Source organism: Triturus cristatus, chromosome 2_2, assembly GCF_964204655.1.
Source record: "Triturus cristatus chromosome 2_2, aTriCri1.1, whole genome shotgun sequence".
In the NCBI taxonomy this organism is placed as follows: Eukaryota; Metazoa; Chordata; class Amphibia; order Caudata; family Salamandridae; genus Triturus; species Triturus cristatus.
Genome location: NC_140582.1, coordinates 506216115 through 506231428, shown reverse-complemented (window position 1 = coordinate 506231428; position 15314 = coordinate 506216115). Strand labels below are relative to the sequence as shown.

Sequence of the window (15314 nt, the reverse complement as noted above, 5' to 3'; positions counted from 1 at the left end):
AGGGAATCTAAAGAAATAAAGATGTGGCTTGTAAGATGAAAGAAAGATCTACAAAATGCTACTGACAAACTTTTGAGTGGAGGTTACGCCTCTGTCTCTCCTGTCTTTTTCTGTGTTGAGATCTCTGCCTGACTGCGGAGGCTATCCCCACGTGTATATGTTTTAGTAGTAAATGTTGGAGGGACAGAAAGAAGTGGCTGGAAAATGGGGAATATTTACAGTGAAAGCAGAGGGTATTAGAGAGGAGTAAGGAGGGGTATAGGGAGGGCTGGGGGGGTGGCTGCGGCCCCATGGAAAAGAGTATTGTCATTGTTATTCACAAAACGTCACTTCTAAAATGAATACCGCCAAAACGGTCCCAAAACAGTATTCGTTTACTCCATCTCAGAGCTGTCTAGCTCCACATGTGGCCTACCACTAGTACTGCAGCACCATCCCATAGAAAATAATGAAAGTAGGGTCTTAAAATGAAGCCCCATACGAAATAATATTGAATTAAATTACTTTAATTAGTTAAAAAAGTAGATACATTTATTTTAATGTAAAATAATATATATAAGCATGTGTATTGTTTTATTTCATTTTAAAATTATTTTAACCTTTTTAATGAATGTAAGATTAAATGTTAATAAAATATAATTACATTACTTTTAACTAATTCTGTACCTACTTTTTATCATTATTAAAGCATCATTTGTTCACGTTTGGGAATAAAAACATTTAAAAATGTAATTTACTTTAATATATTGAAATGAATTAAAGATTTAATTCAAAATTAATGTGTGTTAGCATTTTTTGTTTGCTCTACATTTAAGTAAATGTTAAAAACTAATTTACTGGGGTAGATGGAACTAATTCCGTGGTAACATCTGTGCCCCTCCAACACCAGACTCGGACCTTGACCTGAGCGATTAACCCAAGGGGTCCAACAAGGAGGCGAAGCAATGGCCGGGATCGGCGCTCTGAAAGTTTTCTTTTGCTACATCTTAGTATGTAACTTACAACACTTTGTGATATTATTATACCTGTGTAACTGACCCGCACTGGACTCATCAGACGTAGGCAATGCCTAATGTATCAAGCTATTTCTTTTGTATTATTTTATTTTAGTTACTGATAATAAAATGTTTTTTTTAAAAAACAAACAAAAACTAATTTACATTAATATTTGATCTGGCCTCAGTGCACTGTCTGCCCCTCAGTAAGTGCCCACGGGAGTCCCTCCTCTTCAATCAGAGCAATGATTTCATGACAGATCTTTGCCCACTAAATGATGTAGCCTTCCCCGTCTACTTGCCTCACCCGCCTCTGCCCTTGAGTGCTGTGATGGTCTCACTTAGCCCTGGTTCAGGAGGACATCTCGTGCAACTTCTGCTGTCCTTCATTCTCTCCTGCATCAATATGTATCCTGGTGCTTCCTCCCTTGCCTATGTCTCAGCCTTATCGTTGAGGGAATTACCACCATCTGCGCCACAGGATCATGAGTGGTGCATGCTTTATTTGGCAGTCAGGTGAGACCGAAGGATCCCACTTCAGAATCTCCGCAAAGGATGACGCCCAAAAAAGATGGCTCATGAGGAGCGGCTCTGTCAGCATCTTGATGATCTCCCACCAGTAGATCCTGAGCAGTCCAAGGTGATCCGACAGACAACAGTTTAGGTCCAAAGCACAGAGCTCTGTGAAGTTGTCGCCATCTTTGTGTCTGGCCGGCCCTACCCTCCAGTTATTCACTTTAAACAGTACAGGGGCAGGAAAGAGAAGGACATACAAAATCATGCCCAGACTGCCTGCTTTTTCCACTGGACTTTTCTCCGGTGAGCTTGAGCCTTTGGAGACTGGTTTGTAGGGTAGGGGCTGCTGCTGGTATCTCTGTACTTTCTCCTGCTTCCCCAGTTAATAACAGAAGGCACAGAGGTTGGGGGCTTCAGGAGAAAAAAATAGAGAGCTGGACATAGGAATAAAGGAAGCATGGCTGGTTTGCCAGGGCTGCTTTTTTCCCCCATTCCAGCCCTGAGCAGGATTCAGTGGGGACTCTCTCCACCTCCTGCATGAACACTCCATTTTAAATCTATTTATTTAATAATTGCTAGGATTGCTTGTATGCAGGTTCAGTGAGGACCTGGCCTGGCAGTTTGTACCAGACTATTCCTATTGGAGCAGGATCAAGACTGATTTGCATATGGCTGGATCCAAACTGAGGTGGCAACGTGTGCAAAATAACGATGTGGAGAGGTGTGGTGCAGCGGTCAGGGCAGCTGACTTCAGAGCACAGGGCTCACGGTTCGATCCCTGGCTCTGACAGCATATCAGCTCAGCACCATGTGACTCTGGGCAATAGATCACTTAATTTCCATGACGGCCCCTAGCGCCTTGAGACCCGTAAGGGTGAGTAGTTCGCGCTTTACAAATACCGGATTTACGATTTCTTTATTTAACGATAGACTGGGATGCAGCCCTGGGTAATTGGTAGTAGTTGAGATTAATTCATGCATTGCATCCATCACTTTTGTGTACACTTAAGTGCAAAGTGCTGCAGGCCACAGAGAAGCAGGGTGGCTGCGTACTGTTTTTTTTTTTACCAGTTTACATTGGGCAAGATGAGGTGGGGGGGGGGCACAATCTTCACACCCACTGTCATTGGGCAAGGCTGGATAGAACAATTATCCCTTTACAGGGCAGTACTTAGGTCGTGACACTGTGAGGGTGTTTTTATCTCCCTCACATCCATCCCATATTATTCTGCCTGGTCCTGTCCTTGGAGATTCAGAGCCACAGCCAGCGAGTGTTGATTTAAAATCATTCCTTGCTACTCAACTTGATTGAGACATCAATGTTCATATTTGCTTTTACAAGCCAAGCATGTATTTTCCGTTGATTTGCTAATATGAATGCTTCACATTCACCAGTCATGTATTTGGTTCTGGAAAACAGACGTGCACATATTTTATCTCGAAAAGTAAAAACCTGGATTCATTGATCTGTCCTTTTATTTTACAGCTTGGATCGTCGTCTTCTGTTCCTTTCACTTCTATATTCTCACAGCTGTTCATGACCGTCGTAGTTCCACTTATCATTGGGCAGGTAAGATTTGAAAATATCTCTAAACTGAGTTCCTCTGTACTGTAGTTACTTATTTGTTTGGCGAGACACTGTGAACTCACTCATCTGCACACCACCTGCTTAACCCAATGTTCTAGAGCCTCTGCTTGGGGTGCTGCTGATTATTTAGAAGTATTAACAGTAACGTTAAAAGGATTTCTGTGAAATAAATAAAGGTTAGGGGAATTGTGATGAGCCTTCAGAATACTATGAGAGGCAGTACTCTCTCTTCTGCCCCGGCAGGTAGCGGAAGCTAGGGTCGGTGGCAGACTGGCTGATAGAGGTGCTCTGCTGGGTGTGGAAATGGATCTTCTGTAGTCTAGGAAAAGCATGGTGGTACTTTCAAGTGCCCAGAAGACTTAGATGTGTACTTTTCCTATATTTGTAGCCACTGTAGTAGCATCAATACTGTGGCGACTGCACCTCTCTGCTACTCTGTTTTAATTAAGAAAGCAGTGAGTTGGTTTTCTTTTGGAAAGCAAAGAGTTGGGCAAGAGGATGTTAATCCTGGAGGTGTATGCAGCCTCGTTTTGCCTACCACACTTCTAAGCAGACCAATCAGAATCTTTTGTGGGGCCCTGTTCTCATTTTACAGGTGGGGCACCAGCCTAATGTTACTTTGAAGAGATTTTTGGGTTTAGGTTTATCACTGCTTCAAAAGCTCATTCTTTTGCCAGCCTAATTGCTCAGAGAATTAATCACTCACAACTTATAGATGCAGTGAGATGAAGGTTAGAAGTTCGAATTCTGTGGAGGCCAATTTAGGCATCCTTCTTCCCAATGTTGTTAAACTGATTACGATTGAATATGGCAATAATAACACCTACTATTTTGCTGCACTTAGAAATGGTAGAAGTATATTATGAAGAATTATGTAAAAAGGTAGTACTAGTGTGCTAAAGCCTAATAGAGGGTATGTATGCTCTGATAAGAGAAAGGGAATCTCTGGCTTTGGAATTGGTTGTATAGCCAGTACTGTATCTCAGAAACAGAGTTTCTCTCCTCAGATCTCTTTCTGCACCATTTGCTGTTTTCATTGGTTAGTTTCTTCACAGGAATCATTTCAGTCAAGGTAGTGCATAGTAACTTACTGCAGACCCCTTAGTGTCGGAGTGAAGATTAAAATATATGAAAATATTACTGAGTACACTCTTTTTGCTCTCAATGCTACACTCAAAGAAAAAAAGCAGAGAAATCTTTAAATAGTCAAATTGTCATAACGAAAAATGTTTTTTTTTTTTACTTTCTATCCTTCCTAGGGCCATATTACATATTGTGCGTCCGCTTTTTGCACACCCAGGTCATAATGGTATTACAGAAGGGGTGGCACATGCTTGTGCATCCCCTTCTGTAATACAAGTAGCACCGGCGCTTTCATGAGAGCCTATTCCCTCATTTGCACGAGGGCGTGGCCGCATGTGAGTAAGGGAATCTCTTTAACTCTGTGCCTCTGCCAAATTATGGACACTGGCACACAGGTAAACATGCCCTTAAGTAACGCACTGAGAGTGCACCACAAAAAGGTGGCACAATTTCAGTGCCCCCCTAAAGGCAGACCTCTAGGGGGGCGAAAGAGTAGGGCCCCAAGGAACCCCCAGACGTTTTCCTGCAAGCGGGGACAGTCACTTACTTGCACCTACCTGCAAGGTGATATCTCTCCCCTCCTCATACTGCAGGTGGCATTTAGCCTGCACTGTGAAACAGCTGCTTTGAAACAGTCACTCTGTATTTCATTTGAATGTGCTGCCCTCAGGGTAGAACCAGTTTACGGCTGCCCTGGGGGCACCTCACTCTTTGTAATATGGCGCACTGTCCCTGCTTGTGCCCTCGTAGCAACTTTTGAAAGGTGCACTGTGGCACAAACAGGGAAAGTGCGCCATATACATAATATGACCCCTGATGCGTAACTGTCAAGTGCCCTTGCCATATGCAAGACCATCTGACTGTTCTGGCTTTTTAGACAATTCAACTTCGCAAAATGCTGTTGGCGAAAAACCCAGGTGCTCCCTTAAACGTTTGAACTGCCAAAAGTATCTTGATATGATTTTTGATTTGTAGAGCGTAGCAGTTACCCAAAGGCTTCAGGGCGCTATAGCTGGCCATCCAGAGGTAAAGCCGAACTGTAAATCCACCTGAAAAAAGCTATCTATAAAGCATAAATCCAGGTTTTAAGTGCTTTCCTGAAAGGCAACAACTGTGTGATAGCCCTCAGGCTTTGCGGAAGAGAGTACCAGAGTCTTCTCGCAGCAATCGAGAAAGCTCTATCTCCCTATTTCTTCTTTTGTGTCCTAGGCACAGTAAGCAGGTTTTGGTGTGCCAAACGCAGGTTTCTACCTGGAAAATGCCAGTGAAACATATCTTTAATCCTCGCCGGACTGGGGAGAAAAAGGGCCTTATTCACTGTACAAAGTGCTTTAAACATAATGAACTTTCTGATGGGGGGGCAAAGTAAGGCCTCTAACCCCATAGCAGCCGATTAGCACCTGGGAATGTCAAGAGTTATTCTAGCAAGCGCATTCTGTGCTACTTGGAGTTTGTGCTGAGTGCTAATGTTGGAGCCCAGATAGAGCGAATTGCAATAGTCCAATCTGGACATAACCAGGGCTATTTCAACCTGCTTTCGTGCTGGCTGAGGGATAAGAGGAAGCATTTTCCTAAACATCCTTATGAGCCAGAAGCAGGTTGCCACAGTGCGATAGGCCTGGACATTGAGTGTAAGTTCAATATCTAAGAAAACTCCAAGGTTTTTGGCCTTTTCCACTGGGACGGGATATGTGCCTAAGGCGTCTAGCCACCAAATAATATTCCAGCTCAATGAGCATGGGCCAAAGAGCAGCACCTCGGTTTTTATCACCATTTCATTTAAGAGAATTCCGTCCCGTCCAGTCTGCAACTGCCAACATGCATTGAGATACGTTTTCTGCCATAGTGGCTGAGCTCTTGTGAACGGACACAATAATCTGTGTATCATCGGAGTATGATAGCACCTGCATCTCAAAGGCCAGAATTATATCCGCAAGTGGTGACACGTGGAGATTAAAGAGTGTAGGGCTTACTCATGAGCCCTGCGGCACGCTAAGCGGCAGGGTGAAAACCTTTGAGTAGAACTGCTGTAACAAAACACTCTGCGAGCGATCCCTAAGGAAAGAAGACAGAAGTACCAGGGCTTGATGTGTGATACCCATGTCTTGAAGGCACTCAATCAACAGCAAGGGCGAGATGGTATCACAGGCCATAGATAGATCAAGAAGTATTAATGCCACGCCTTGTCCTTAGTCCACTAAGCGCCTAATACAATCTGTGGCTGAGATCAGGGCAGTTTCAGTTCCATGATACTTCTTGAAACCGAACTGAGAATTGTCCAGCCATCCTTGCTGGTAGGCAAATTCCATCAGGTGGATATTTAGATGTTTCTCTAGGATTTTAGCAGTATACAGAAGCAGCAAATTAGAACGATAGTTTTTATAGTCCTTACTATCCAAATTAGTTTTTTTGTTTTTTTTAAGGGACCTGTTCACTGCCTCCTTCAATCGCAGCGGGTAAGACCCGGAAAGAATAGCTTTGTTCATCAAATTGGAAAGCGGTTGAGCCACATTGCTGGCTACCATGTGTAGGATTGCTGGAGGATGAATAGCACTAGTTACAACGCATGCGTTTTCTACGCATGCCATTACAACGCAAGTCGTTACAATGACGTGCTGTAGGTGGGGCGCTGGAGTTTGGAATAGTATAATTTACTATTCCAACTCCAGTGTGTGCAACAGTAGGGAAGGTGTTGGATTGAAAATCCAACACCTTCTGCCCCCTACAGCAAGTCATTATAACGATTTGCATTGTAATGGCATGTGATGTATAGCATGCATTGTAAATGATTTTTCCCCTAGAGGACAGGGTTCCAGAGGTGACCAATATTTAGTATCACGTATGTATTGCTCCATTATCTTAGGGGTAAAGGATGGGAAGGCAGAGAGTAATTTAGGCTCTAGGTACTTCTGCTCAGACGTCTTGGAGGATACTGGTTGAGGCTCTCTAACCGAGGGTTGCTGTGCATGCAGATTTGGGGGTTTCTGCACTTCAAACCCATCATAGATGTCAACAATTTTACATTGAAAGAAATTATCTAGCTGGTTGCAGAATTTTTGTGAACCTTCAGTCTCTCCAGCAGCCAGAAGATTGGAGATCTGTTGGACCATCCTAAAATGTTATTTGCCAGAGGTAGCATTTTCACTTTTCTGAGTACAATATTTAGATTTCTCCTCAGTCAGAGCTAATTTGTCTTGCTCTTCCTGTATTTTCCTCCAGATTCGCTCTTGTCGACGACATGCCTGCTTGAGCATTCTGAGTCTCATTATACCAGAGTTTAAGGGGGCTAGCCTGTTGGCCGCCAACTCCAGCTATCCTCTGAAATCTCAATGGGTATGCCATCCAGAGTATTGAACAAGGCTTCCACCAAAACCACTTTCCAATTTCTTACCCATGACTTAGGGGGCTGGCAATTTCTAACTTTGGAGGAGGGTGTAAAAGAAAAAGCGACTCTGTCATGGTCAGACCAGCTGAGGGGAGTTACTGATTGATAGGACACCCTAGTACCATCAGCAAATATACCATCTAGGGTGTGACCTGCCTCATGTGAGGGGGCTAAGACCAGTTGAGTCATTCCCAAGTTGGCCACGATTTTAATAATTGCTAGAGAGCCTTGGTGGTTATTCTCCAAGATAAAAATTAAAATCGCCCAGGATGGTTGGTCAAGCACCTATTAGTGAGAAAAGGTTTAGTGAGGTATCTTAGCTTATTTATAAAAGGGAGTCTGGGTCATGGAGGTCTATATACTACCAAACCTCTAACGGAACAGGTAGCTGATAGTATAAGCTTAAAATGCAGGGCTTCACTAGTCTCTAAATCAAACCTAGATTCCTTCAGACATTTACACTGAGTTTAAAACACAAAAGTCAATCCCCCTCCCAGCCTAATCGCCCTGTCCACTTAAGTAATTCAAAAGAATGGCATCGACTAGGGCTGGACCTGACCTTTCATTGGCCCAGGTCTCAGTTATAAAAACCGAGTCAGGGTCCCATGAAGCCAGAAAAACATCAAACTCCAGCTTATGTTTTATAGGTGAGCGCGAATTTATGAGGAAACCCTTAAACGTAACTATGTCCGGTATGAAGACTAGTTGGGGATTTCCCTCCAACATGTTAAAACCCATGCCTTGTGGATCGTTTATCTTAAAACCACAAGTCAAACAGCAACATTGTTGCTCCTAAAGGTCCAGAAAGGGGAACACAGTAGAGGATTCCCTCTACCTACCTCGTAACTTCAGTAGGAAGTTTCTGGAGTATCTGGTAACTGATGCCTGCTCCCCATTAATGTGACCAGGGTTTTGGGCGCCAGGCGCAGTATGGGTGCAGACGAGCTTGCCTTAGGAGCACGCTCTGCGCATCCCGAACACATGTCCTTTAAGTAGCAGTGTCTAGCTAACCACTAGAATGCTACTTGCAAGTCCACTACCCAACCCGGAAGTCAGCGGCTATCTGCTTCCCTCCGCAATAATTGTGCCGTTTTTTCAAAAAACAAAGTGGCACAGTTGAAGTTCCAGAAGGTGTAACAGACGGCACTGACTACCCCTTAAACATGCATGCATAAATAGTAGACTTTGTCTCCATTAACAAGGGGCTCATGTTCTTAATTGTTTTATCATATCTTTAATAAGCCCTCCTAATCTCATATCTTCCTTTATTCATCATTGTACATACCATTATCACTACCGATTGCAGGCAGTGCTCAACGTACATTTTGCAAACCTTATTAGGATACGTGTCCCATTGTCAGGGGTACTAGGGATTTGGCACAACACTAGAAGCATAAACATAAAGTACACAAATAGCAGTGCCTATCACGATATTCTTCATAAATCACTACATTATATCTGTATAGTTTTGTTATCTGCACAAAAGCAAGCCACAGTCCTCCCGGCCTTTCTGATACAACGTTGTGTATCCCATTCCTCATAGGAAACTGAACTGGATGACGGCCAATTCGTTGAAAATAAACCCTGATAAGACCGAAGTGCTCGTAATTCCAACAATTAATAGCCCTTGGTGTGACCTTTTTTGGCCATCGGAACTGGGTGTTGTCCCTGTACCAGTCCCGGCTGTAAAAAGCCTGGGTATAAAAATCGACTCCGAGCTGTCCCTGTCTAGCCAGGTCACCGCGGTGGTAGGAACCTGTATAGGCCTGCTGAGGCAGCTACGGAAACTTGCCCCTCTTCTGTCAATGTCCTCATTACAGACAATTGTCTCCGCCACTGTCATCTCTAGGTTAGACTATGGGAATGCCCTTTACATTGGCCTCCCCCAGAAACTTATCAAAAGACTGCAGGTGATGCAGAATAATGCGGCCTGGCTCATTCTAAGACTTCCCAGAAAGACCCGCGCTACCCTCCTGCTACACCAATTGCACTGGCTCCCCATCAAACAGAGAGCTCAATTCAAAGGCTTATGCATTGCCCACAAGGCAATTTATGGCCAAGTACCAGTTTATATAAAAGAACGTCTAGAGAAATATGTTCCTGGCCGGACACTGCGATCATCTGAGGCCTGCCGTTTAGTTCTGCCCCGATACATTGCTAAATCCAAAGGGGGTAGAGCATTCTCTGTCCTGCTTCCACAAATTTGGAATAACCTACCTGAGTACCTCCGCATGGAACCAGTTCTCCTCACTTTTAGGAAACAACTTAAAACGCTCCTATTTAGAGAGGCGCTAGCCACAGTGTTTTTTCTGGTTTGCTGCTTGTGTTTCCAGCTGCCGTCAGTGACTTTGGTCACTTTCTCTATAAGCGCTTAGAGACTTGAAGGTGATTTTGCGCTATATAAAATACATATAACATAACATAGCCAACCTGGCTGCTATGCATTTGTTTAGTGAATGCTGTGGTCGCATAACTACTGTGGCTACCGACTTTTCAAGACAATAACTTAATTCAGAACAAGAGCCCATTATTTCCAACATAGAATTAACACAAGATGTTTTCTAAATATTTTACATCAAAAATATTTTTTAAACTTTTAGAAACGATTTACTTTTAGCTATTTTCCGAGTTCCATCTCATTGTCAACACCAAAACATGTTTATAATCTATAACAAAAGTATCTAAACATTTTAGAGACATTTAGGTTAGGGATATACATTTCTCACTTATTCAAAGTCTTAACAAGATGACTGTAACTAGCCACACAGTCTTTTGTTTATGTCTAATAAAATCTTATTTGTAGTAACATCCATTATGTCACAGAATCATACTGAATTCACACAATATAAATTAAACATCTTAATTGTTTCTTTTACCCTAATCTTATTTTCTAAAATATTTCTTGCACAAAACTAAAAAAGCAAGTGTTTGAGACCATATCAGTCATGCCTCTTGGTTGAAGTGTCTCAAAGAATGTAATCCACAATGTCTCATATTGTGATCTCTTCGGTATAGTGCTTCTTCTCGTTGACTGTCCTACTAGTTTCAATTCTTTAGTTTCATATCTCCTTTCAAAAAAATTGATCGCCACTGAGGACATCTCATTTTTCGACCTGATAATTTATATTCTGAAATTCTTTTTTCAACTTCTTTGTTTTGTTCACATAACCTCTCCATAAGGGTATATCAGTAGGTAGATGACATTTATTGTTGCATATGCTGCAAAATGGTTAGCTTTAATTATTGTTGCCAGTAATTGGATGCTGTATTTCCTCCCCTTTTATTACGTTGTTGCATTGTGCACATTGCGCGCATGGAAATGTACACTTCAATATAGATGTAAAGTTGGTTTGTGTCAAGGTTTTGGATATATTTGCTTCGCCATCATCTGTTGTATATTTCTCTTCCTAATGTAAATAAACATAGGCTTAGATTTTCAGAGATCATTTAAAGTATCCTCATTATCCAACTTATTCCAGTAAGTTGACTGAAGGGCAGGTTCTGAGTCCTTAACTTTGGGTAAAAGCTTCTAACGCCTAATATGCTGCGCTTGTGTGTGTTTTTTGTCAAATGAAGGTCCAAATACATTTCTTTTGCTAGATTTGTATTTTTAATTCTAGAATTTTTTTTTATGGTTGCTCAATATTCAAGCTGAATTAGATGCTATCATGTTAAAATGGTTTCCAAATTCATTAGGCTCTTCAGTGCTTTTCTGTAAACTTAATATATTGTCTATCTATCACCATCATTGGAATAGGTGGCCTTTTCACCATTGGTTTGACAGTATCAACCTCTGTTCCTTTTGATGCATAAATATGTGCACATATGTTGGGGCCATACTGCTGTCATTTATCTGTAGGTAAAACCTATCCTCAAATTTGAAATATGAATATTATAAAACTGCCTCCTTCTTTCCTCATGTGGGATATTGCATATAAATTTACAATATGCGATCATCAGTGCCTAAACATTCTTCAAGTTATAGTAAACTGTCATTCGTATCTGATTAATGATGGTATCAATTTAAGTTGTTGTTTCAGGTTACCATGCAAGTCCTTTTTTACCAGTGATACAGAGTGTGATTCTTGTCAAACTACAATAGGTCGCAAAGGAGGCTTTATTGGATCTTGGGTCCCCTATATATCACTGGAATCATTTCTTTAGGTTCTAATAAAATAGTTTTCTCACACTCCTCAATTCATGTGTTTTATATGCTGTCTCTATTAGAATAGTGATTTGCTTCTTAATTTCAACGGCAGAGTCTTACGAGGATTTTCAGTTATATTATTCCTCTGATCGGTGACAGTATATATTTAAACTTACTATACTTTTTCCATGAAGACAATAGCTCCTTCTCCATCAGTCTTTTGCACCACAATTTTCAGATTTTTTGCTAGATGAGAAAAGGCTTTCCTTTCAAAATATTCACAATTGGTTCTGCATCTTCAAGGTGAAAAATAGATTTTCTGGACATCTTTCAAATCTGCTTTTTCAAAAATCTCTATTGTCTTTATCACAGGAGGGTTGCTGTGTTGATTTTGGTGTAAACGTTATTTCCTTATCTGGATTATCCTGAGGTTGGTAAAGGAAAAATGTTCTCCATTCTCATTTACAGGTGAACTTATAGACATGTACCTTTATTTCCAATACATATGAATTTTGATTTGGAACGAACTGACAATCCTCTCTGTAATATATCTGATAGCGGTGGTGAGATAATTACTTTCGACAGATTGACTACTGAAATTTCTAGTTCTGCCTTGTAGATCTCTTGAGTTTTTGCTTCTGTGTCTCAGTCTTTAATTTTTCCTCCTACTCTTTCTTCGTCCTGGTTTGGTCTAAAAAGATGATTTCCTGTGCCTTCTAAATTGTTCTGTTTGAGGCTTTCTAATGTATTTTGTCATCATTAGTACTGCTCCATGCCTGTCTGATGCAGTATCTAATGTGTCTGATTGGGTTTTAGGTTTTTGATCTCTCCTTCAATAAATGTCTGCCCATTTGTACATATTTCTTTTATAATCATATGTCTCCCTGTTAGACCCGGCCTTGTGGCATGGCCATCCCTGACCCCTAGCCACATCCCCTGACCCGTACACCTCATTCAGTCCTTCAGTACACGGCCTAGCCGGTCCTGCCCGCCAGGACCCACACACACCCGACCCGGACTTCCCTGTCCGTACCCTCCATCTTCCCAGCATCACAGGGCCCGCGTGCCCACTTCATGCACCTACGATGGCCACCAGGCCCCAGCACAACCCAGGCCTAGAGGCGCCGCCCCGGCTGGGGATCATCGCGCTCCCATGGAGTGAGAGAGGGAGGAGCAGTTTCCATCGCACCTCTGGCCTCCCCTCGGGAGATGGGTTTCGATCGCCCCTCCGGCCTCCCTGAGGGCTGGCTCCACGCCTGCTGGGTGTCTGGGACTCCTCCCGACCCGGCCCTGAAAGGATCAAAGGACAACATGGCAGGAAACTCCAACGAGCGGCCCCCAGGCGCTAAGACCCCTGCCTACACGGACCCCGGACATCAAAGAGGGGTGGACCTATAACAAGGGGTGCTCTGGGACTATCAGGAGATTCAACTCTGGAACGACGAGAGCCCTGCTGACGTGGTCGCGGCTCCCTTGCAACCTTGGAACACCTGAGCCCTGCTGAGTGACTCGCGGCTCCTCTGAAGATCGTAAGACCTCCGAACTTGTGCGTGAGCCCTGCTGAGTAACTCGTGGCTCCCCTGAAGATCGTAAGACCTCCGAACTTGTGCTTGAGCCCTGCTGAGTGACTCGCGGCTCCCCTGAAGATCGTAAGACCTCCGAACTTGTGCTGAGCCCTGCTGAGTGACTCGCGGCTCCGAACGACTCCCTCGGTCCGGCTGGACCGCAGCGTATCCCCCCGGCTCGAGGATTGTGAGCTGTGCGTTGGGTACACCCCTGCATTTGATCCGGATCCCCAAAGACGGTCCCGCTACCCCCTTTTCCCTACCAAGACTCTTTGAGCCCGTGCTCTATTTGTACATATCCATCTTGGTGATCATAAAGATCCGACGTAGCTGAGTAGATAAAAGATCTGTTCCCAAGAACCTACTGTGTGGTGTCTCTTTGTCGTGTGGTGCCGTGTGTACGATCCTAGATACGAGACTCTTCCTCTGAGGAGTCTCCCGCCAGTGCCCGGCTACATTACTCCAAGGGTAGGTCTCAGGGTGGTCAGGTGACCTCCCTGTCGCCCCTGGGATCGCCTTCTAACATTGGTGGCAAGCGACGGGATTCGGGCCCATCATCTAGAGATCGTACCGTAAGCGGCTGACGCACTACCGGCAAAAACGGCTGAAGAAAACGCCATGAGTCTCACAGAAACCAACGCGAGTGCTGTGTTCCAGGCGGAACAACTGGAAGAGTACACGCACAAAGAACTGAAGCAATTCTGCTAAGAACTAAAAATCGCTACCACTGGTCTCAACACCAAAGAATATATGCAGAAGGCACTGAAAGCTTGGGTGGAATCCGGAGCCCCCCGCCCAGAAGGAGCGGTGGAGCTCCACGACGAAGCTGGACTCTCCCCAAGAGAAAGCAGCAGCAACCAGGTACGAAGCTTCGTGCCAGACGGGGGTCTATCCCCGGAAGAACTCGCAGACAGAGAGAGAAGTCGTAATCACGAACTCGAACTGGCCAAACTGAAAATTGAGGGCGAGTTGAAATTAGCTGAGAAGAAGCTAGCAGTGGAACAGATGCGAGTACAAGGCGAACTGGAAGAGAAGAAACTCCAACGAGAGCACGAAGGACGAAGGCTTCAACTGGAGCACGAACGCAGCTTGAAAGAAATCGAGCTCAAGGCAAGGAGCGAAGAAGCTTGACCCCCGGAGAACCGGGGGGCGCCACCACCGGCGGAACAGAAGGTCCCCATCCCCAAAGATGTGGTCAAGGAATATTCCAAAAACGATGACATCCAACAATGGTTCAAGGCCTACGAGGTCGCCATGACCTCCCACCGAGTCCCGCAGAAAGATTGGGGGGCCGGGTTGTGGGGCCGATTTTTGAGCGAGGGAGAGACACCCTGCTCGACCTACCATCCTCCATGCAGACCTCCTACAGCCACATGAAGGAGGCCCTCCTCACAAGGTACGACCTCACCCCGGAGATGTACCGCCAGCGGTTCCGGGACTGCAAGAAGATCCCCGGCACCACGTGGGTGGAGTATGTGAACTTTTTCAGCCGTGCATTCGACGGGTGGATTAAGGGCAGCAAAGTAACCACCCTGGACGAACTAACCGACCTTATGTTATGGGAACACCTGGCGGCGAACTGCTTTGTGGAGCTACGCCAGCATCTGCTCGACAGCAAGCTCACGGATCCGAGGAAGCTGGCTGTCGAGGCGGATCGCTGGACCAACACCCGGGTCTCCCGGGGCCCTGTAGGAGAATACCCCCGAGCCAGTCAGGGACCACCCCGCCAGAGAGGGGGGGGGAACCAGGGAAGGCAGAGGGAATCCCAGTCCAGTCCTCTGAAAAGCCAACCTCCACACTTCCCGGCACCCCCACCAGCTGTATCCGGTCCACCCGTGAGACGGGGGCACCGGGTGACCATCACTTGTTTCCGTTGCCAGAAGCCCGGGCATTACACCAATGACCCCGAATGCCCCATGGCCCTGCGCGTCCCCACTACAGCCCCTCCAGCCAGACAGATAGCCAATGTAGCCCTAGGGGAGGAGATTGAGGAGACCGTAGAATGAGAACCCGCCGCCATGGCCTTGGTATCATT

General features: G+C 44.6%; 1 protein-coding gene across 1 annotated transcript in view; it reads left to right on the top strand.

Moving 5' to 3' along the window:
- The window catches only part of SLC10A7 (solute carrier family 10 member 7), a 781895-nt gene that overhangs the window by 613147 nt on the left and 153434 nt on the right, over window positions 1-15314 (top strand). Inside the window, exon 7 of the mRNA XM_085641628.1 lies at window positions 2998-3081. Within this exon, the coding sequence (XP_085497754.1) occupies window positions 2998-3081 (84 nt within the window). The remainder of the gene's footprint in view (window positions 1-2997; window positions 3082-15314) is intronic.